Genomic DNA, 20230 nt, shown 5'->3' with positions numbered 1-20230 from the left:
TAGTCCTTTGTGCTCACTTTGGCATCACATGCACTAAAATTAGAAGAGACAGAGAAAATTAGAATGGACCCTGCACAAAGGTGACACACAAATTTGGGAACTATGTCATATTAAGAAACAAACAAACAAGAGAATCCTTTACATTTACCTTTAAAAATAACTCAATAATTTGATCTTTCTCATTTAGTACTATATTTGTCACTATTTCAATAGTACAGAGCCATATGCCACATATCACTATTAAAATCACTCAGACAATGAAAAATACATTGTGTACTAGAGGAACTATATGTATATGGAAGGTCATATTTGAGGTTGTCAATAACTTTTTGAAGAATGAAATCGTAATTAAAGGAAAAGAAGGAGAGAAATTTGAAAAGGGGCCTTTGGGTCATTACCACCTCAGCGGCCTTATGCACAATTGTCTGAGTCCACCGCTGCTGCCACTGTGCCGCTCCATCTTGTTGGGGGTCTTCCTCCTTTTCGCTGACCCTCACTTTACCAAGCATGATGTCCTTTTCTAGGGACTGGTCCCTCTTGATAATATGTCCAAAGTATAAGAGGTGAACATTCTGGCTGTACTTTTCCTAACACAGATTTGTTTGTTCTTCTTAGGGTCCATGGTACTTTATTAACAATGTAACTAATAATGTTTCAATTCAATGTAGAAAGATTTCACGAGACGATTTTGTTGTTAATATTCATATAATGGGGAGTGCAGTGGTTCTGTACAATAAACATTCCACTGTGGGTCACGAGGTTGGTGATTTGAGCCTGCTTGCCACACTACCGGAAAAAGTTGAGGCTTTCTGCTCCTACAAAGATGTCCACTCTCGGAAACCCTACACAGGGTTGACGGCACTTACCAACAACAGCAAATGACATAAAAGCAATGAACAACTCTGTTGATCACATATGAGTACGTGATTAAAATTACTAACAGACAATACTGAGGATTCTGCAGGGTGGAGCGACACCATATTTACAGACACCACTGAGCCAGAGTCCCAGTTATCAGCTCAGTCCATCGAGAGCCAAGGTCATGGCCCATCTGGCAATAGAGAGAGCGGAGCAAGGCCATGCAAGATGCCTATCGGAAAGGAGCAGAGGGCATGTGTGGTGCACTTGGGGCCAGCAGGGTGTGGCTGGCTGGGCTTCAGCCTGCTTTCTGTTCCTCTCCACGCAAGAGACGCAGCAAAGAAGTGAGTGGAGGAGACGCCGAGGGCCTGCACCAAGCTGCTTTTGCCCCTCTGTGGACACAGCTGTTATATTCATTAACAACACTTGCTGTGACACATTGGTATGTGTCTGGTCCCAGGGAGGGCAAGTGAGGACTAGGGGTCCGAGACCTCTGGAAAGGGAAGTAGGGGTTCCCAGGGCTGCGCTGAGGCTTGAGACCAGCACTTCTGAGCCCAGAGCTAGGTCAGGATCCCTCTCTGTTTTTCTGTCCGCACCTCTCGTAGCAGGAGCTGGGAGGCTCCCGGTGGCCTCTCCTCTGTGGCTTTGGGAAGACCTCACCATCTCCCCTTGGAGGCTCATCTAAGAGAGGATAGGGAACAGGCCCCAAATAGTGCAGGAAGAGGGTGTGTGGTGGATTATTAACCAGCTTGGAACTCGGGATGTGCACCCATTGGTCTCTTCCCCTGTCAGGCCAGGGCCGTCACCAGGGGGAGGAGGCTGCCTTAACGTGTGTCCTAGAGCACACCCGGTATCTGACCCTGTGTCTCGTACCACCACCCCTTCCAAGAGCCGGGATGGTGAAGCCTGGTCAGAGGTTCTGGTTGCTCTGTGTCCTGTTGCTGCCCCAGGTAAGTCCTAGGAACCTGTTGGCTGCTCGCCACTCTCTGGGTACATGGACAGGAAACCCATCACTTAGCACACAGTGAGAACATCTTGGGTCCTGGAGGAGCCTGCATAACTAAACAGAAGTTGGGGGCCGGGCTGGTCTATGGGTAGTGGTGGCTCCTAGTCCCCCGGAGAGGGTGGGGGAAAGGTCATGGCTGCCTCCCCGACTTCTGATTCTCTGGGCTATGGGGTTGAACCGGACCATGGAAGACAGGGAGGAGCAGAGAGTTAGCTGAAATGGGCTTAGAGAGGCCTCATCCCTAGTATGGGAGTCATCAAGCCCTGGGGTTGCAGGAGGATCTGAGAGACAGATGCAGCACAAGAGGTGCGGGCTGAGGACTGAGTGCCCTGGCAGTCATGAGAAGGCATGTCGCTTCTCAGGTGTCATTGAGGGTGGATGGTGGCTGAGGATTGGAGCAGGTGTGGGCAGGAGCATTCCTGCATTCAGGGTCTCTGAGAAGGAGCCAGCGGGGCCTCTGGGCATAGCTGTGCAGCTCAGGGTCTGAAGCCTCTGGTGGATTTAGCGCCAACAGAGCTTCCCACAGCAGGCCCTGAGAGCCAGCCTCAGCCCCCTGTCTCCCCCTGGCATCCTCATTGCTCTCCAGCACCCTGGTACAGCCTCCATCTTCCCCTTTTGCTTCCACTGTACATCTTTTGAGGTCCCCTCTTCCCCACTGCTCTAGGCCCCCTTCCCTCCCATCTTAGGCAAGGCCTGCCCCTGTCCCCGGCCAGCTAGCCGGCTCTCTCTGCCCTCCTTGGGACATCCTGGGTGTCCATCCCAGGCAGTCCTGCAGGCCCGGTGACATTGTTTGTTCCTCAGGCTCAGGCACAACCGTACACCCCCATCCACAAGGCTGGCCAATGTGCCTTCTACGACGAGTGCGGGAAGAATCCTGAGTTGTCGGGGAGTGTGATCCCACTGTCCAATGTCTCCTGCCTGTCAAACACACCTGCCAAACCCGTCACGGGCCTGCACCTGACACTCCTGCGGCGCATCTGCCCCCGCCTCTACAAGGGCCCCACCACCACCTATGCCTGCTGCTCCTTAAAGCAGCTGGTGGCTCTAGAGATAAGCATGGCGGTCACCAAGGCTCTCCTCACTCGCTGTCCCGCTTGCTCCGACAACTTTGTCAGTCTGCACTGCCAGAACACTTGCAGCCCCGACCAGAGCCTCTTCATCAACGTGACGCGCATCTACCCACGGGGCGACGGGCAGCTGCCGGCAGTGCTGGCCTACCAGGCCTTCTACCAGCGAAGCTTTGCCGAGGCCGTCTATGAATCGTGTAGCCGTGTGCGCATTCCTGCGGCGGCCACCTTGGCTGTGGGCAGCATGTGCGGTGTGTATGGCTCTGCTCTCTGTAACGCCCAGCGCTGGCTCAACTTCCAAGGCGACACCAGCAACGGCCTGGCCCCGCTGGACATTGCCTTCCACCTCTTGAACCCCAGCCAGGCCCCTGGGGATGGGATTGAGCTTCTCAACTCGGAGGTCGTGAGCTGCAATGTTTCCCAGGAGGATGGGGCGGCTGCATGCTCCTGCCAGGACTGCGCCGCATCCTGTCCTGCCATAGTACATCCACAGCCTCTGGACTCCACCTTCCGCTTAGGCCAGATGGCCTGGGACCTGGCCCTGGTGACTATCCTCTGCTCCCTCTTTGCCGTCCTTGTGGTCTTCCTCGTGCTCCCCCTCTTGGTCCACCGCAGGGCCAAGGCCAAGGCCAAGGCCAAAGAAAAGGCAGAAGTCCCTGCTGTGCACATAAGCTTCTTGGACCGGATCAGCCTCCGTACTCACACTCTCCTGGGCCAGTTATTCCAGGCCTGGGGCACATGGGTGGCCTCGTGGCCACTCACAGTCCTGGGGGTGTCCACTGTAGTGGTGGTGCTTCTGTCGGCGGGTCTGGCCTTCATGGAGCTCACCACGGACCCTGTGGAGCTGTGGTCAGCCCCGAACAACCGGGCCCGGCGGGAGAAGGAGTTCCACGACCAGCATTTTGGCCCTTTCTTTCGCACCAACCAGGTGATCCTGACCGCCCCTGGTCGGGCCAGCTATGGCTATAACTCCCTGATGCTGGGTCCCAAAAACTTCAGCGGGGTCCTGGCACCCGACCTGCTGCTACAGCTGCTGGAACTGCAGGAAAGGCTGCGGCGGTTGCAGGTGTGGTCCCCTGAAGAGGGGCGAAACATCTCGCTCCAAGACGTCTGTTACGCCCCGCTCAACCCGCACAACGCCAGCCTGGAAGACTGCTGTGTGAACAGCCTGTTGCAGTACTTCCAGAACAACCGCACTCGTTTTCTGCTCACCGCCAACCAGACTCTCCTGGGACAGACGGCCGAAGTAGGCTGGAGGGATCATTTTCTCTACTGTGTCAAGTGAGTTCCTGCGTGGTAAAGCTCAGCTAGGGAGCTCAGGGGGTCTCTCAGTGGGCGCTGCAATACGCCTCATCTTCCCTGGTGCCTCCTCCAACCCTCTCTCCCTCCTTTCATCAATTCGCCCTTATTACAGCACACTCTTGGGGTCCTGGCATAGCGCTGAGGGACAAAGCACTGGACCACAAGGTCGGTTTGAATCACAAGGTTGGTGGTTCACACTCACCAGCCACTCCTTGGAAACTCTACACAGGGTCACCATGAGTCAGAACAAACTTGAAGATGGCACTTAGCGATAACAACACACTCTGAGGGGCCATTTTCCTTCTGCTCCGCCCACTTCCGGTTGTGGGGACCGCCCCCCTCCCCCCCCCCCCAATCCCACGTCTTTCTGTTTCAATCTTCTGAGAGGAGTCTGGGTCTGGTTTGCTTGTTTGTTTTGCTCTATGGTGCTTATTGTGGGGTACCAGAGCTTGAGGGGTTCACACTGTGCTGTTGTGGGAATGGAAAAGACAGGATTGCGGCCCCAGTCCTTTTGCACTGGTCTGGCTGGGTGTGCCTAGCACGGCGTGGTCCACACACTCACGTAGTTCAGGTAGCCGCACACACCTCTGCTGTGGCACCAATGTGAAGCAAAGTGCAGGGTGTTCTGAGGGGGCAGTGGGGGGTGCGCTTCAGGCTCTTTGGCATTGAAATGAAGCAGTGGTCATCACGTAGTTTTGGTCCCAAGGTCTCATTCCTCTCTTAAATATTAATAAGTCCCCCAGAGAGCTTCTGTTAATGTGGGTTATATCGCTCCACATTTTGGAGTCATTAGAAATTAAAACAGAGAAATTTAAAATACAGATATTAATTCTTTAAAAGAAAAAATATTCAATAAACCTTTTATATGGCGACATAGCATTTTTAAAAAAAAACATTTTCCAAAACAAAAAAAAGAACACTGAGAAGTGTGCGGGGGTTTTACATTTTTTGCAAATCTCTAATGTCTGGTTTACGATAAGACAGCTAGATTTTCATAACTAATTGTACACATTCAATTTGTTGCAACATATTAGTTGAAGTATGTTGTTGTTAAGTCCTGTCGAGTCGGATCATAGGGACCATTTATAGGGTTTCCAAGGCTGTAAGTTTCCTTGGAAGCTGAAAGCCTCACCTTTCTCCTTCAGAGCGGCTGGTGGGCTTGAAGCGCAGACCTTGGGGTTCGCAGTACAGTGCTTATCGTATAGCGTCACCATGCTCCCAGTTGAAGTATACTGAATATTTTTATAACTTTTATATATAATGTGACTATTCTTCTCTGATGCTATACCAAAAGTCAACAGATGGTCTTTTCTTAAGTGCCAGTTGCGAAGGTCAGGGTGTGGCTAGTCTGTAATATGTCTCCATCAGGGACTTTAGGGCTCATGGTTCTAGACTTACATCTGCTCCTCCCCACAACTCCTGCACCACAGTATGCCTGTTTTGATTTTGTATTCTCACAGCTTTCTGAGTGCTTTGTTACCCTCATTCATAGACAAGAAAGCAAAGGCTCAGAACAGCCAGTGAGCTAGCTGCTTGAGGGCCTAGAGCAAGTAGGTACATTGCAGTTCCTCCCAGCTGGCCATCTTCCTGTTTATCTTCCTGCTGCCTCTTCATACCAACATACTTTGTGGAAAGTGCTTGTGGTAGGCTAGCCATAGAAACGTTTTCCCACCACTAATGGTGATGCTGTCATCATCGGGCTCTGGGACCCAGGGGCCCCGGGATGGAGGAGGAGGCCCAGGGTGCAATATGTGGGATTTTCAGTTCAAATCGTAGCCCCCAGCCCCCATAGAACATTACGAGTATTGCCCAGTGTGCTTGCTTCAGCAGGAAGTGAGAATAACAGGTACGCTTGCGTTGTTGGATGGCGACAACTCACAGCACTGACCTGCTGTACAGACGGAGCCCTCGAAAGCTTGCTCAGCCCCCCTTGTTTCCGTTTCTCGGTGCTGCTGTAGCAGGTGTATCATGAGTAGGGGCCTTGCCAGCAGAATTCAGGGCTCTAGGGGTAGGCTCTCTCTGCTGTGGGAGAAAAATCTTTGTCCCAATTTCTCTAACTCCAAGAGTCCTCAGATCCTTTGACATCTCTTTTCCACTCTGGGCTTGTTGTTGTTAAATGCCATCGAGTTGGTTCCGACTCATAGCAATCCTGACAGGGTTTCTGAGGAGCGGCTGGTGAGTTTGAACCTCTGACCTTGCAGTCCAGCGCTGTAGTGCCACACCTTTTTATGTCTCAAAAGTGATTAGGGTTAAGATACAGCCTACACTGATAGTACTTCACTAACAAACCCTAAATTGGATCTTGTCCAGGAACAAAGTCACATGTGTTAGATGTCCAGAGGGTATTTTGAGGGAACACAACCAGAACACCACTTCACTTACTGGGGATTTTTAGGAAACTGAGTTTGTAAAACTGCCTCCAAGTTTAAAACTATTACCAAGCCCCTAGACCGGGTGCCCCAGGTCCTCCTGTTTGCTGGGTGAAGCAGGTGCTGATGGGAGGGCCCTGGAGCAGTCCAAACAGCATCCTTTCCCCTGTTCCCCACAGTGCTCCACTCACATTCAAAGATGGCACATCCTTGGGCCTAAGCTGCATGGCCGACTACGGAGCCCCCATTTTCCCTTTCCTCGCAGTGGGGGGATACAAAGGTAAGATGACAGCCCCAGAGGAAGCCCGTAAGGAGCAGGGACCCTGATCTGGCAGGTGGGGGATGTGATAGCCCCTGCTGCCTTAGATGGCCTGCCTGTCTCTGTGTCTCCATTGTCTGATGCTCTTGCTCTGCGCCTGAGTTCACAGGTCTTGCCTTTGGCTGGGACAATAGAGGAGTGGGTGGGAAGGCTGAAACTCCCAAGAGGCAGCTGAGGGGTGAGAGGGGATGGAGGGCTGAGCCTGCGGAAGCTCCTTGCAGAGTGTGTCTTTCCTTTCCCAGGTAAGGACTACTCTGAGGCCGAGGCCCTGATCATGACCTTCTCCCTCAACAACTACCCAAGTGGGGACCCCCGGCTGGCCCAGGCCAAGCTCTGGGAGTCAGGCTTCTTGGAGGAGATGCGAGCCTTCCAGCGGCAGATGGCTGGCACGTTCCAGGTCACCTTCATGGCTGAGGTGAGCTCAGACCCTGTGACTTGGAGGTGCATTCCAGGCAGCCTTGACTGGGTTCCTTTGCCTGGTCCTGTCCTCATCACCTCCTGGGTGACCCTGGGCAAGTGCCTGCATTGCCTTTAGTCCCGGTTACCAAGTATGATTGATTAGGACAGTCCTGTTCTCGAAGGGTTGCTCTGGGGCTCACAGCTGGTTTCCAGGTACAAGTGCATGAACAGCAGTTGTTGTTGTTGTTAGGTGCCAACGATTCGGTACCGACTCATAGTGACACTAAGCACAATAGAACGAAACACTGCCCAGTCCTGGGCCAACCTCACAATTGTTGCCACGCTTCAGCCCACTGATGCTGCCACTTTGCCAATCCATCTCGCTGGGGCTCTTCCTCTTTTTCTCTGACCCTCCACCTTACCACACATGATATCCTTCTCCAGTGACTGGTCCCTCCTGACAATATGTTCAACCTTTGCTGTTGTAATGACCCCTCCCTGCCTCCCCTCAGCCCTCTGCCTCCTCCTGTGTCCCCTCCCACCCATGGAAGACATGAACTCTATGTGAAGGCTTGCTGGCCCCTGGCAGGATCAACCAATTACGTTCTGGTTGTGTGTCCATAGCGCTCCCTGGAAGATGAGATCAACCGCACCACAGGGGAGGACTTGCCGATCTTTGCCATCAGTTACATCGTCATCTTCTTGTACATCACCCTGGCACTGGGCAGCTACTCCAGCAGGCACCGAGTGCTGGTAAGCAGCAGCTGGGCTGGGCGGATGGCCTCTTGTCCATGCTGGGAGAGCAGGTGCCCCTTGGGCCCTGGCAGTCCTTCTTGGGTTCTGAACTTTCATAGCCAGAGCACCTCAAGACAGAGCAAAGTGGGCACACTCACCCAAAGTCAGAGTGTCCCCCCGACTGTCTCTTTGTGGTGCTGTTTTAAAAGGTCAAGTGATGTTATCATTCTGCCACTTACCACTTGTTTACATGCAAATAATGACATCTATTGTTTATTACAGTGGGACCCAAAGGGGGATGAGCTCAGCTTGACCTTGTGGTGCGGTGGGAGGCCAGGCCTGGAAAGGCACTGAGTGATGGGAAGAACTCAGGCCCTGGTGGGAGACCCTGGTTCACAGCTGGGCACATAAAGAGACTGCCTGCTGCTATCTCTTCCTCTTGCCCAGGAGGGTGGGGTGTCCCCGTCCCCTCCCCCCCCGCCGGTCCCTGACCTGGACAATCAAACTGAGCCTGGGTTTCCATGCAGGTGGACGCTAAGGCCACACTGGGCCTAGGTGGGATCATGGTGGTGCTGGGAGCAGTTATGGCCTCCATGGGCTTCTTCTCCTACTTGGGTGTCCCGTCCTCTCTGATCATCATCCAAGTCGTGCCTTTCTTGGTCCTTGCTGTGGGCGCTGACAACCTCTTCATCTTCATTCTCGAGTACCAGGTAAGAAAGGTCTCCTCAGTGTGAGTCAGTTTGCTGTACACTCCTCGAGACTGTGCCTTTGCCCCAACTCACGTGGATAGCACCTACAGAAAGCAGTGAACCCTTGGGTGGCAGGAACGGTTAATACACATGGGTTCATCATGAATTGCCTTCAACTGAATGGCAACTAGCTTTCATAGAAGCAGTATTTGGTGTCTAACACGAGAACTTTTATCACATGGTAGCTGCACACAGTGTCTTAGCTTTTTCACATCGCTGGTTACAGGTGCCTCCAGGTAACTTGGGTGTGCTCGGTCCACTCTAGATGGACATTCAGGTTCCACTCATGTGCTGGAGTAGTGACACTGTGACACCCAGAGGTGCTTTGTCCAGCACATTCTGGGCCATCTGCATGGTGGATGACAGCAGTGCCAAATGCCTACCAGGAAGGCCAAAGGGCAGTCTCCTTGCCCCTTGTGGGGTCTCTGGGCGGTCGCTGTTCCTGGCCTTCCTGTTGGCCTGGGTGGGACCATGCCCTTGGCTGGCTCTGGACTCTGTCCCTGTTGTTCCCACACAGAGGCAGCCGAGGCAGCCGGGGGAGCAGCGGGAGGAACACATCGGCCGCGTCCTTGGTCTTGTGGCTCCCAGCATGCTACTGTGCAGTGTGTCTGAGGCCATCTGCTTCTTCTTGGGTAAGACTTGGTTCTTGTCCCTGGGCTGGGTCTGCAGCTCATTGGAGGGCTCAAGTGGGGCCGATCCTTGTCTATTCTACCTGGGACTGGGTGACCTGACAGCCCTCTGCCCTCACAGGGGCGCTGACTCTCATGCCAGCCGTGCGGACGTTTGCCCTGACCTCTGGCCTGGCGGTGGTGCTGGACTTTCTGCTGCAGATGTCAGCCTTCGTAGCCCTGCTTTCTCTGGACAGCAGGAGGCAGGAGGTGCGGCCGGGGCTCAGGCCTCCTCTCTGCTGGGGAACACCTGTATGGGAGATGGGTAGCAGGAGCATTATGTTGGGAGGAAATATTTGGGTCTTTTATTCAGTTCCTCTAGAACTGTGATGTTGTGTTGGTCATTTTTTAAAAGTACAATAGAACCTCCTAGAGTGTATGAAGTCAGCTAACCAAACTATAAGTGAGGAGGTGCTGGGGGCCGGGGCGGGGGGGAGGAGGGGGCTATTTGTTCTGTGACAGTGGACAATTCCGAGATACTTTAGCGAGCTAGAGTGAAAACAAAGGAGAACCGTGCTCGGGGCTGTTCTGCTCTGCACCATCCTGAGGGGCTGCCTCCCCCAGGCCTCCCACCTGGATGTCTGCTGCTGCCTCAGAGCCCAGCAACTTCCCCCGCCCAGTCCCAAGGAGGGGCTCCTGCTCCGCTTCTTCCGCCAAGTTTACGCACCATTCCTGCTGCACCGAGTCACCCGAGGTGTTGTGGTAAGTTGGGAGGCCTGGCCACTTGGGACATTTGCTCAGCCTTGCACCTAGCTTTCTTGGTGTGAAGGTAGGGCTTGGAGAGGTGGGAATTACCCAGCTGAGGCTAATGGTAACAGCTGGGATGAAGACTGTCTGATACCACGTGCTTCCCGCCCGCCCACCTGGAGGGCAGGGGGAGGAAGGGAGCAGGGCAGCAGCCTCTCCCTTCCTCTCCTCAGATCTTCCTGTTCCTGGCCCTCTTCGGAGTCAGTCTCTACTTCATGTGCCACATCAGCGTGGGCCTTGATCAGGAGCTGGCCTTGCCCAAGGTGAGGTCCTCACATCGGGGTGCTGGGTGGCAGCAGTTCCTAGGAGGATGGGGAGAGGCCATGCCAGGTGGGAAGAGTGCAGGTCCTAAAGACCAGTGTCAGGTCAAAGGCAAGAGGTAGACTAGGTAGGTAGAACAAGTCTGAGGATGGCTTGGATGCCCTGGGCATCCAACTACCAGTCACAGGATGAAGAGAAAGCAGCCTCATTCACATACGGCCCATCGGCCCATGTCTAAGCCATGCTAGGCTAGGTGGCCAGCACTCTGAGCAGAGGGGCTGGATGAGCTTCTCAGAGGCTACAATGAGGGTGGGTAGGTGGAGCAGAGGGCAGTGAGGATAGTCTGAATGAAAAATTGGGAGTCTTGGGGGACGGAGTCTTGCTGGAAGCTTAACTGTCAGACCAGGGCCTTGGGACTGCATCCTGACAGGTGTTGGGGCCCATGGGAGCAGCAGTTTGGGAAGACTACTGAATCAGCAAGTAGCAGGGTGGGCAGCTGCTCTGAGTAACCACGGCAGACCCCCACCGTGTGACTGGGTGTGCACCCAAGTGCTGCTCAGTGGCCATGGAAGCGGAGCGGAGCTGCCGAGCTGGAGAGAAGGAGCACTGGGTCCCAGGCGCTCGGCAGACATCTGGGAGGAGAGTCAGGGTGGTTTCAATGGGTCTGGTTCAATCCTTGAAGAGATCAGACACAGACATCAGAACACTTGCAGCATCCAGAGAGTCAGCCAAGTCTCAGGTGGAAAAGGGCAAGGTGTCTTGCAGGGCAGTAGTGTCTGGGGGCTTTCAAGAGCTGATGGGGGCCGAAGGCCAGCCCCCTGGGGGAAGGGTGTTATGTTAGCAGAGAGGCCAGGGGAAACACCAACCCCCATGGATGACCTGCGTGAGCGTAGGGAGGTCTGTCTGAGGATGCACAAAAGGGGGTACAGGCTGACTGGAGAGGGGAATGTGCCCAGACTAGGTGTCATAGGGAGATCAAGATGGCACACGTGTGTTCTTGTAGGCTGGAATGCGCAGCTCTGTGTTTGTACTTTTGTGAGTGTCCCTGCGTGTTCATGCCTGCGTGTATACCTGTGTGTGTGCCTGTGTGCATATCTGTGTGTATGCCTGAGTGTACATGCCTGCGTGTGCATGCCTGTGTGTGCACGCCTGTGTGTATGCCTGTGTGTGCATGTCTGTGTGTATGCCTGAGTGTGTATGCCTGCGTGTGCATGCCTGTGTGTATACCTGTGTGTGTGCCTGTGTGTGTGCCTGTGTGCATGCCTGCGTGTATACCTGTGTGTGTGCCTGTGTGTGTGCCTGTGTGCATGCCTGCGTGTATGCCTGTGTGTGTGCCTGTGTGCATATCTGTGTGTATGTCTGCGTGTGCATGCCTGTGTGTGCATGCCTGTGTGCACCTCTGGATGCCCCTGTGGGTGTGTATCCCTGTGAATGTGCACGTAGCAGAGAGCCCTGGGGGTAGGCCTGACCTACTGAGGCTCCCTGACCCTCCTGTGCCTTCCAGGACTCCTACCTGCTGGACTACTTCCTTTTTCTGAACCGTTACTTTGAAGTGGGCACCCCTGTCTACTTTGTCACCACTGCGGGCTATAACTTCTCCAGCGAGGCTGGAATGAATAGTGTCTGCTCCAGCGCAGGCTGTGACAGCTACTCTTTAACACAGAAGATCCAGTATGCCACAGAGTTCCCTGCGGAGTGAGTGACCCTCCACCCCACTCCCCCAGCCTGTGTCCTCTCTCACACAGAACCCCCCGAGAACCCTCCCTGCCCTGCCCAGCTGCCCAGCTGCTTGCCCGGTGCCTGGGGAAGGCCAAGTGGGAGCTTGGGCACTGAAGGAACATGTGTCTCACCTGGCTGGGCCCACCTGGCTCACTTCCTTTCCCGTGTTCCTTCTCTGCTCTCTCCCTCAGATCTTACCTGGCCATTCCAGCCTCTTCCTGGGTGGATGACTTCATCGACTGGCTGACCCCATCTTCTTGCTGCCGTCTCTATGGCTCTGACCCCAATAAGGATGAATTCTGTCCCTCGACAAGCAGTGAGCACAGGCCCTAGGGGGCTCTTGTCCACCTTAGCTTTTGGGGTGCAAGGAGTATCGGTTGGAAGGAGGGACTGACTGGGTTCCCTCATAGCCCCTGCCATGGGGTGGGGCAGAAGCCTGAGGGGGCACTTAAATGTGGGGGCCATGTCCAGACCCTTAGCTACCCCCATATGAACACTGGGCACCCTGACGGTGCGTGGCTGTGGTTGGGTGGTGTTTGGAGACCCCTGTACCCTCATAGCTGGACCAGCTCCATGAGTGGATGCAGGATCGCCCCCATAGGCTCTGCCCCCAAACTGTCTTCTTCAACAGCTGATGTTAAGTGCCGTCTGTTGGTTCTGATTCAGTGTCCCAGTATAGGGTTGCTGAGGAGTGGCTGGTGGGTTTGAATCACCAAGTTTGCAATTAGCAGTCCAGTGTTAATGGGTGTCCATGATTCCTAGGTCTGGAGCTGAAGGTGTTCTTCCAGATTATTGTCATTGTTGGGTGCCTCAAAGCAACCCCTTGTGACAGAGCAGAACTGCCTCAATGGGTTTTCTAGATTGTAATCTTTATGGAGAAGTCCTGGGGTGGCCTGTGGGTTAATGCGCTGGACTGCAAGGTCAGTTTGAACTGCAAGGTCGGTTTGAACTGAAAAGCTTACCAGCCGCTCTTTGGAAACCCTATATAAGGTCGCTATGAGTCAGAACTGACTTGGCGACACTTAACAACAACAACAACAATCTTTATGGAAGAAGACATTCAGTATACCTTGGACTGCCGGCAGAATGAACAGATCTGTGCTGGAAGATGTAAAGTTCTCCTTAGGAGCCAAGATGGCCAGGTTTTACCTCCTGTACTTCATTCGGACATGCTATCAGGAGTGACTGAGTCCTGGAGAACATCATGCTTGATAAAGTCGGGGGTCAGCAGAAAAGAGGAAGACCTTCCTCAGTGAGCTGGATGGACAAGTGGCTGCAACACCAGGCTTCTTGACGGCACAGGGCAGGCCTGGTCCCCTTCTGTTGTGCATGGGGCTGTGCTGTGTGGGAATCGACTCACCAGAGCCTGGCGACACCACGTCTCTATGGATGCGGATGGCCAAATCTGTCCTCTGCAGAACTGCTGGATAGGTTAGCAGCCAAGTGCTTAACAGCTGCATCATCAGGCAGTATTTTTCCCTGATTGTCATTGAGTGAGGTCCAGTTGGTTCTCACTAAGTGGCCTTGAACTGGGTTTCCGAGGAGCAGCTGGTGGGTTTGAATGCCGACTTTTTGGTCTGCAGTCCAGTGCTGACTCTGCTGCCCCTCTAGAATTAGCCCACGGCCTTGTGTTCTCTGGTGGTGCAGGTGCTAAGAGCTGGCCCTCAGAGTAGGGGACAAGGACTGGGTGGGCAGAGCTCCACACGGGGTCCTGCCCGGTGACCCAGCCTGCATCTCTACCCAGGCGCCTTGAATTGCACGAGAAACTGCATGAGCTTCACTCTGGGCCCCATCCGGCCCTCAGTGGAGCAGTTCCACAAGTACCTCCCGTGGTTCCTGAGCGACCCGCCCAACATCAAGTGTCCCAAAGGGTAAGCAGGGCTGGCTTTGTTTGGGTGGCCAGCTGGGGGGCTCCAGGTAGGGGCGGGGGACAGTGAAGCAGTTGGGAGGAGGTGTTCTCAGCTCTGACATTCTCCTCACAGGGGCCTGGCGGCTTACAGCACCTCTGTCAATATGAGCCAAGACGGTCAGATTGTGGGTGAGTGCTGCCTAGCCGGGAGTCCTGTGTGCATACTCTTCTCTCAACTCTTCTTCCTCCTTCTCTTGGGCTTCTCACTGGCCTACCTGGTCAGCCTGCACTTCATGGAATGCGTTCTGCGGCTGACCAGGATTTTGGAGCTGCCCAAACCCATAATGAGCACCAATTGCCCCTGAATATTAGCAGCGGGTCGCTCTGTCTGCCTGGTATAGCAGATATGGGAGGTGTCTCAGGCTGAGTGGCATGTCCAAGTTAACGCTAAGACCACACAGTAGCATGGTGGTTGCGTGTCAGGAGTAGGCCATGGTACCACGGTGCTGTGCACATAGGCCTCTGTGTGTGGCAGATGCTCTGATGGGCCGGTGCCGGCCAGTGGGCCTGGAGGGTTGTGACACTCTACCTGTTTGCTGAAATAATCCCTGTTTGGATTTCTTTTATAAAGAAACTCAGCAATCCACCCACCTGGCTAAACCATCCAGGTTCCCATTTCCCAGTCTCCTTTCCAGAATGCCTCAGTTGGTGGGTACAGAGGGAGCTGACTTGGGTGTGGAGGGCACAGATAGATCAGAAGCCGGAAGGCACCTCTGCCTCAGTCCTCTGAGGCGCCCATGAATGTGGGTCTGGGCCAGGGGCTCCCAAAGTGTGGCTTCTGGAACAGCAGCATGAGTGTCATCTGGAGATGAGTAGAAATGCAGGTTCTCAGGCTCCACTGAGACATCCTGACTTAGACCCTCTGGTGGGTCTGAACCAGCAGCCTGTGTCCGAACAGGACTGGTTCTGCTGGGCTGGGCTGGGCTGAGCACCGTCCTACTACTTTCCTACTCTAAGATTGTAGACGTTCAAGAACATTTCTTTCTTTTGATTTTCTCCACAATGAAAAGAGCTATCCCATTTCTTTCCCTGCTATACTTGCTCACTACAGGTAATTCACTGTTCTCTTTCTTGTACGGGGACCCAGCCCACAATCCCACAGCAATCCAGGGCAGCTGGTCTTTTTCTGTAGAAACATGCACATTGAAAAGTGATTCTGTTGAAGGAATTCTTACAATCCATTGTGTGTTTTGAAGCTACACAGAGGAGCACGGGGTCAGTGAGGGATCCATAGGAGGGCCTGGATTCTGGGCTTGCAATCTTTGGGCTCAGGGCAAAGTGAAATGCAAGACTTGGGTTCAAAATTATTAAGAATTTCAAGAGGGGTGGGTCATGCGCTGCCTGGGAAGTGGGATGTGATCCCAGGTTTTCTGAAGCAAGACCAGACTAGCTGAGGCTGAAGGTGTCCTGAAGCAAGAGCTGATCTTTGCCCTTCTCCCATCCCCATGGCCCTTGTCCTGCCCACCCAGCCTCCCGGTTCATGGCCTACCACATGCCCCTGAAGAACTCCCAGGAGTATACAGAAGCTCTGCGGGCAGCTCGAGCCCTAGCAGCTAACATCACTGCCAGCCTGCGGAAGGTCCCGGGGACGGACCCAACCTTTGAAGTCTTCCCTTACACGTGAGGCTCTGAGCAGCCGGGACCCAGGGGAGTCAGGGGCCACTTGCTAGAGCCTGGAGTTTTGGGGTGTAGCGTTTCTGGAAGGCCATGTGAAGGATTAGAATAGAAGGTCTGGGCTGCACTTGGGGTCTGCTGACTCTTCGGTCTCCTCATTTTAAAACAGAAGCACCCTGTCTTCCTTTTGGGGATCAGTTGACTAAAGCGTCTTGTCGACTACAGGATCACCTACGTGTTTTATGAGCAGTATCTGACCATTGTCCCTGAGGGGCTCTTCATGCTGAGTGTCTGCCTCCTGCCCACCTTCGTTGTCTGCTGCCTCCTGCTGGGCATGGACCTGCGCTCTGGGCTGCTCAACCTCTTCACCATCATCATGATTCTTGTGGACACCGTCGGCTTCATGGCACTTTGGGGCATCAGTTATAATGCATTGTCCCTCATCAACCTCGTCACGGTAACTCACCCTGAGTGGGCTGGCAGCCCAGGGACTCGGGGTAGAGGTAGCCCCTTGCCTCCTAGGAGCCTCCAGCTCCTGTTGGTCTCGTAGAAGACCTCAGTTCCCAGCCCCATGGCCCATGCCCCACACCAGTTTCCACAGCAGAGGCCTCTTTGCCTGCAGGCGGTGGGCATGTCGGTGGAGTTCGTGTCTCACATCACCCGCTCCTTTGCCATCTGCACCATGCCCACCAGACTGGAGAGGGCCAGGGAGGCGACCATTACCATGGGCAGTGCGGTGAGTGGGGTGGGGCCCTCCACACTGTCCATCGGGGTGCCCTAGGCCCAGCCTGACAGTCACCTGTCTGATGCCCAGGTCTTTGCTGGTGTGGCCATGACTAACCTGCCCGGCATACTGGTCCTGGGCCTTGCCAAGGCCCAGCTCGTTCAGATCTTCTTCTTTCGCCTCAACCTGCTCATCACCCTCCTGGGGCTGCTGCATGGCCTCGTCTTCCTTCCTGTAGTCCTCAGCTACCTGGGTGAGTACCTGCCCATTGGACGGTTCCAGGCCTCACCAGCCGGAGCCCACAGGCTCCCGCTATAGGCCACGGTGACTGAGAGGTGGTCACAGAGACAATGCGTGCATGCTCCCCGAAGCGCAGCCGCGCACTGAGTCCAAGTTAAAACACAGATGCCTACAGACCACTGCTCACCACCGCCCCACACTTATGTGTGTTTTTAACAAGAATGTGATCACACAGTACTTTGTGTTCTGAAAGCTGCTCTTTTTTCACTTACTATGTTGTGAGCATCTTTATCAACAGCTGTGGAGCTGAAACACTTAGAGGCTATGTAGAATTGCACTGCTATGCTTTTAAACTTTGAACCGTAACCTCAGTGAGAAACACATTTTACACTCAGGAGCTATGTGCATGGGCTGGTGGCACAGTGATTAAAGCACCATCTGCAAACCCAAAGGTCAGCATTTTAACCTCACTTGCCAGTCTGAAAGAGATGTGGGCAGTGTGCTTCCATAAAGACTGGAAATACCCTTGGGAACCCTATGGCCAGTTTGACTGTCTTTCAGGGTCACGGCGCGTCAGGATCGACTCAGCCAATAGCAGCAGGTTTATTTTTCACACATGATACACTGTGATATATTCTAGTCTCCTAATGGAGTTCAAATGGCAGTTCAAACTCACCAGCAGCTCCTTGGGAACTCTATGCAGGGTCGTTAGGAGTCAGAACCGACTTGATGGCTCGAAAAACAACAACAGTCTATTAATAGGACTCCTGGTGTGGTGTTATAGGATCAGCACTGGACCACAGGTTGGCAGTTCAAACCTACAAGCTGCTCCTTGGAAACCCTACATGGGGTCACGATAAGTCAGAACTCTCTCAGTGACACTCAACAACACCAACAACAAAGGCGATTAATAATTTTTAAATGATTCAGTCATGAGTGGCAGCTTGCAGTTTGAAAATGTCTTCCAACTGAATGTTTTTAAGTGCCGTCGAGTTGCTTCTGACTCACAGTGACCCTTTATAGAAGAAGTGGGAAACATCTGGGCGTGGGCCATGTAAGACCCATGAAATTATTTGGTCCAGCCTCATTTAGCAAGGCAACCGCAGTTCCAGCCATCACACTATTGTTGTTGTTGTTGTTGAGTGCCATTGAGTCAGTTCTGACTCCTAGCGACCCTGCCTAGAGTTTCCAAGGAGCGGCTGGTGAGTTTGAACCGCCAAGCTTTAGGTTAGCCTTCCAGTGCTTATCTTACAGTGCCACACCAGGACTCCCCACAGTGTGTTGTTGTTCTTGTTATGTGCCGTGGAGTTGGTTCCGACTCATAACGACCCTGTACAGGGTTTCCAAGGCTGTAAATCTTTACGGGAGCAGAAAGCCTCATCTTTCTCCTGCGGAGCGGAGCAGCTGGTAGTTTCAAACTGCTGACCTTGTGGTTCGCAGCCCGATTCATAACCACTACGCTACCAGAGCTCCTTTGGGTGGGAAATCAAAGGAGAACAAAGGGGATCTGTGCTCCTTACTCACCTTACTGAGTCAAGCCAACATGGCCAGATTTCAGGGACCTGGCTGGTCCCAGGCTGCAGCATGTGTTCTTTTTGGGTTTTCGACCTCCACAGTGTGTACTGGGGAGACTTGGCTCAGTAAAGGGAGCAGGAGCTCAGAACCCTGCGCATCCCCCACGCCCTGAGTCTGCTGTACAGAAGGAGGCACCGTGAACCCAGTGAGGAAGGCTGCTTGGGGACTGCACAGGGGATTCCTAGAAAGACTCTTGGCCTGGTAGGCTCAGGTGCTTTCAGAGTTTGCCCTGAATGAACATGCAGGGCAGACAGGTCGGGCGCCTGGCTCTGTGGCCCACTGTGGTTGGTGATTTTCCAGGCAGGGTGGGCAAGGGCTGGGATTGAGGTGCACAGAGGCCATGTGGTGCCCTCTCTGATGCCCTATTGTTTCCCCCCTGCACCACCCAGGGCCGAATGTCAACCCTGCTCTGGTGCTGAAACAGGAGATGGCCAAGGCAGCTGCTACAGTCAGGGCAGACTCCTGCTCAGTGCACCCTCCTGTGGCCCACACAAGCAGCTACGTCTACACCAACAAGAGCTTTGGAGAGGATGCCAAGAATCCCAACGGTGTGGACAGTTCTTTGCCCAGCAGCGGGCAGGTGCTCTGATAGAACCTGTGTTTGGTGGAGGCCGCTTATGGTTGGAAGGCCCTGAAAGCGAGGGCCTGTGGGTTTCTCCGTGGTGGGCCCTTGACCTGTCCTCCTTCTCAGTGCCTTTGAGAGGGCCCATAGCTCAGCCTACCCACCACTGTCTGTTCTGCACTGCCCACCCTCTGCATGGGAGCCTGCAGCCAGCCCCTGGTGACCCTCCCACTCCTATGGGGCAGAGGTTCTTGAATTTGGGAACAGACGGGTACTGAGGCATTCCTTCCAGATGTGACTTTCTCCTGGCTGTCTAATTCCTACCCAGTGGTTCCTTCCTTCAATGCTTGAAATCACAAGAGCAAAACTCCATTAGGTGCTAATACATTTTTAACATTTGTCAGTATTTCTGTGACCAAAGAGGACATGCCCCACCCCCAGTGTCTGCAGTAGGCCAGGGAGTGGCAAGGTGGGCCAGGGTGCAGCTGTAGGGGTAGCAGGTTGTGGTCCCCAGTGAATACTACACACACAGGTCTGTAATCTATGGTTTTTTTTTGTTGTTGTTTGTTTGTTTTTTGTGGGGAGTTCTCACCAACACACTCTGGTCACCTGGTCTCAACTCCAGCCAGGATGGACAGGAGGAAAATGGTAGGGTTCCTGGGGACTGAGGCTGAGACCACACAGATCACCCTGTTAAAAACCCCCACAAGCACAGGAATAGACAAGTTATCTAAGTAACAGAATATCTTCTGATAAAAGTTACACTTCAAATCAGGGAAAAGGACAGGCCATTCAACCAATGGTGTATTGCCAATTGGCTAAACATTTGGATAAAAATAAAGCTGTATCACACCATACAGAAAAAGAAAATTACTAATGGATTAAAAATCCCAAACCAAAAATCCAACTATTTAAGTATTAGACATTATGCTATATAATCTTAGGGTTGGAAAAGCTTCCTAACTACAAGATCCAGAAAAATGAGGCAAAGCCTACAGATTTGACTACACAAAAAGGTAAAACTTTTGTAAGAAGACAAACAAAAAGCACAAAGTCGAAAAACACATGATGGATTGGGAAAAAATGTTTGTAACATTTTTAACAGCACAGGATTAAAATCAAGAATACACAAAGAGGAGAAATAGTGGGGTAAATTACTGATCTAATCCTCTCTCATGGACTGAATTATCCTCCCCCAATACCTGCCTACCTGGCTAGGCCATGACCCAATCCTGTATGGCTGTATCAGATGTAAGTCTCCATTTTGTGAAGAGGCATGACTCAAGCCCCACCCTTCTGCGTGTTATTCTTGTTGTGTTGCTAAGTGCCTGTAGTTGGTTCTGACTCATAGCGACCCTGTATAGGCTTTCCGAGGAGCAGCTGGTGGGCTTGAACCACTGACCTTGT

The 20230-nt window shown here is 53.2% G+C and overlaps 1 protein-coding gene across 1 annotated transcript; it reads left to right on the top strand.

Annotated features, from left to right (window-relative positions):
• Positions 1-1754: 1754 nt before the first annotated feature.
• On the top strand, positions 1755-18850 carry NPC1L1 (NPC1-like 1). The gene is made up of 19 exons (XM_006832256.1): positions 1755-1808; positions 2666-4212; positions 6782-6882; positions 7164-7336; positions 7945-8073; positions 8583-8765; positions 9322-9436; positions 9555-9682; positions 10037-10174; positions 10393-10482; positions 11985-12175; positions 12391-12515; positions 13944-14070; positions 14182-14237; positions 15578-15728; positions 15948-16179; positions 16345-16458; positions 16537-16699; positions 18651-18850. Exons 1-19 carry the CDS (start codon positions 1755-1757, stop codon positions 18848-18850), a joined length of 4017 nt encoding a protein of 1338 aa, XP_006832319.1.
• Positions 18851-20230: the final 1380 nt, after the last annotated feature.

The sequence above is a fragment of the Chrysochloris asiatica genome, unplaced genomic scaffold, assembly GCF_000296735.1.
Source record: "Chrysochloris asiatica unplaced genomic scaffold, ChrAsi1.0 scaffold00006, whole genome shotgun sequence".
NCBI classification, from domain to species: Eukaryota; Metazoa; Chordata; class Mammalia; order Afrosoricida; family Chrysochloridae; genus Chrysochloris; species Chrysochloris asiatica.
This window is presented reverse-complemented; position numbering and strand designations above follow the sequence as displayed.

Coding starts and splice junctions, on each gene's coding strand:
- NPC1L1 (XM_006832256.1), top strand. CDS start 1,755: ATGGTGAAGCCTGGTCAGAGGTTCTGGTTGCTCTGTGTCCTGTTGCTG. Junction 9,437..9,554: donor GGCCATCTGCTTCTTCTTGG/GTAAGACTTGGT, acceptor CTGCCCTCACAG/GGGCGCTGACTCTCATGCCA. Junction 15,729..15,947: donor TTTGAAGTCTTCCCTTACAC/GTGAGGCTCTGA, acceptor TGTCGACTACAG/GATCACCTACGTGTTTTATG.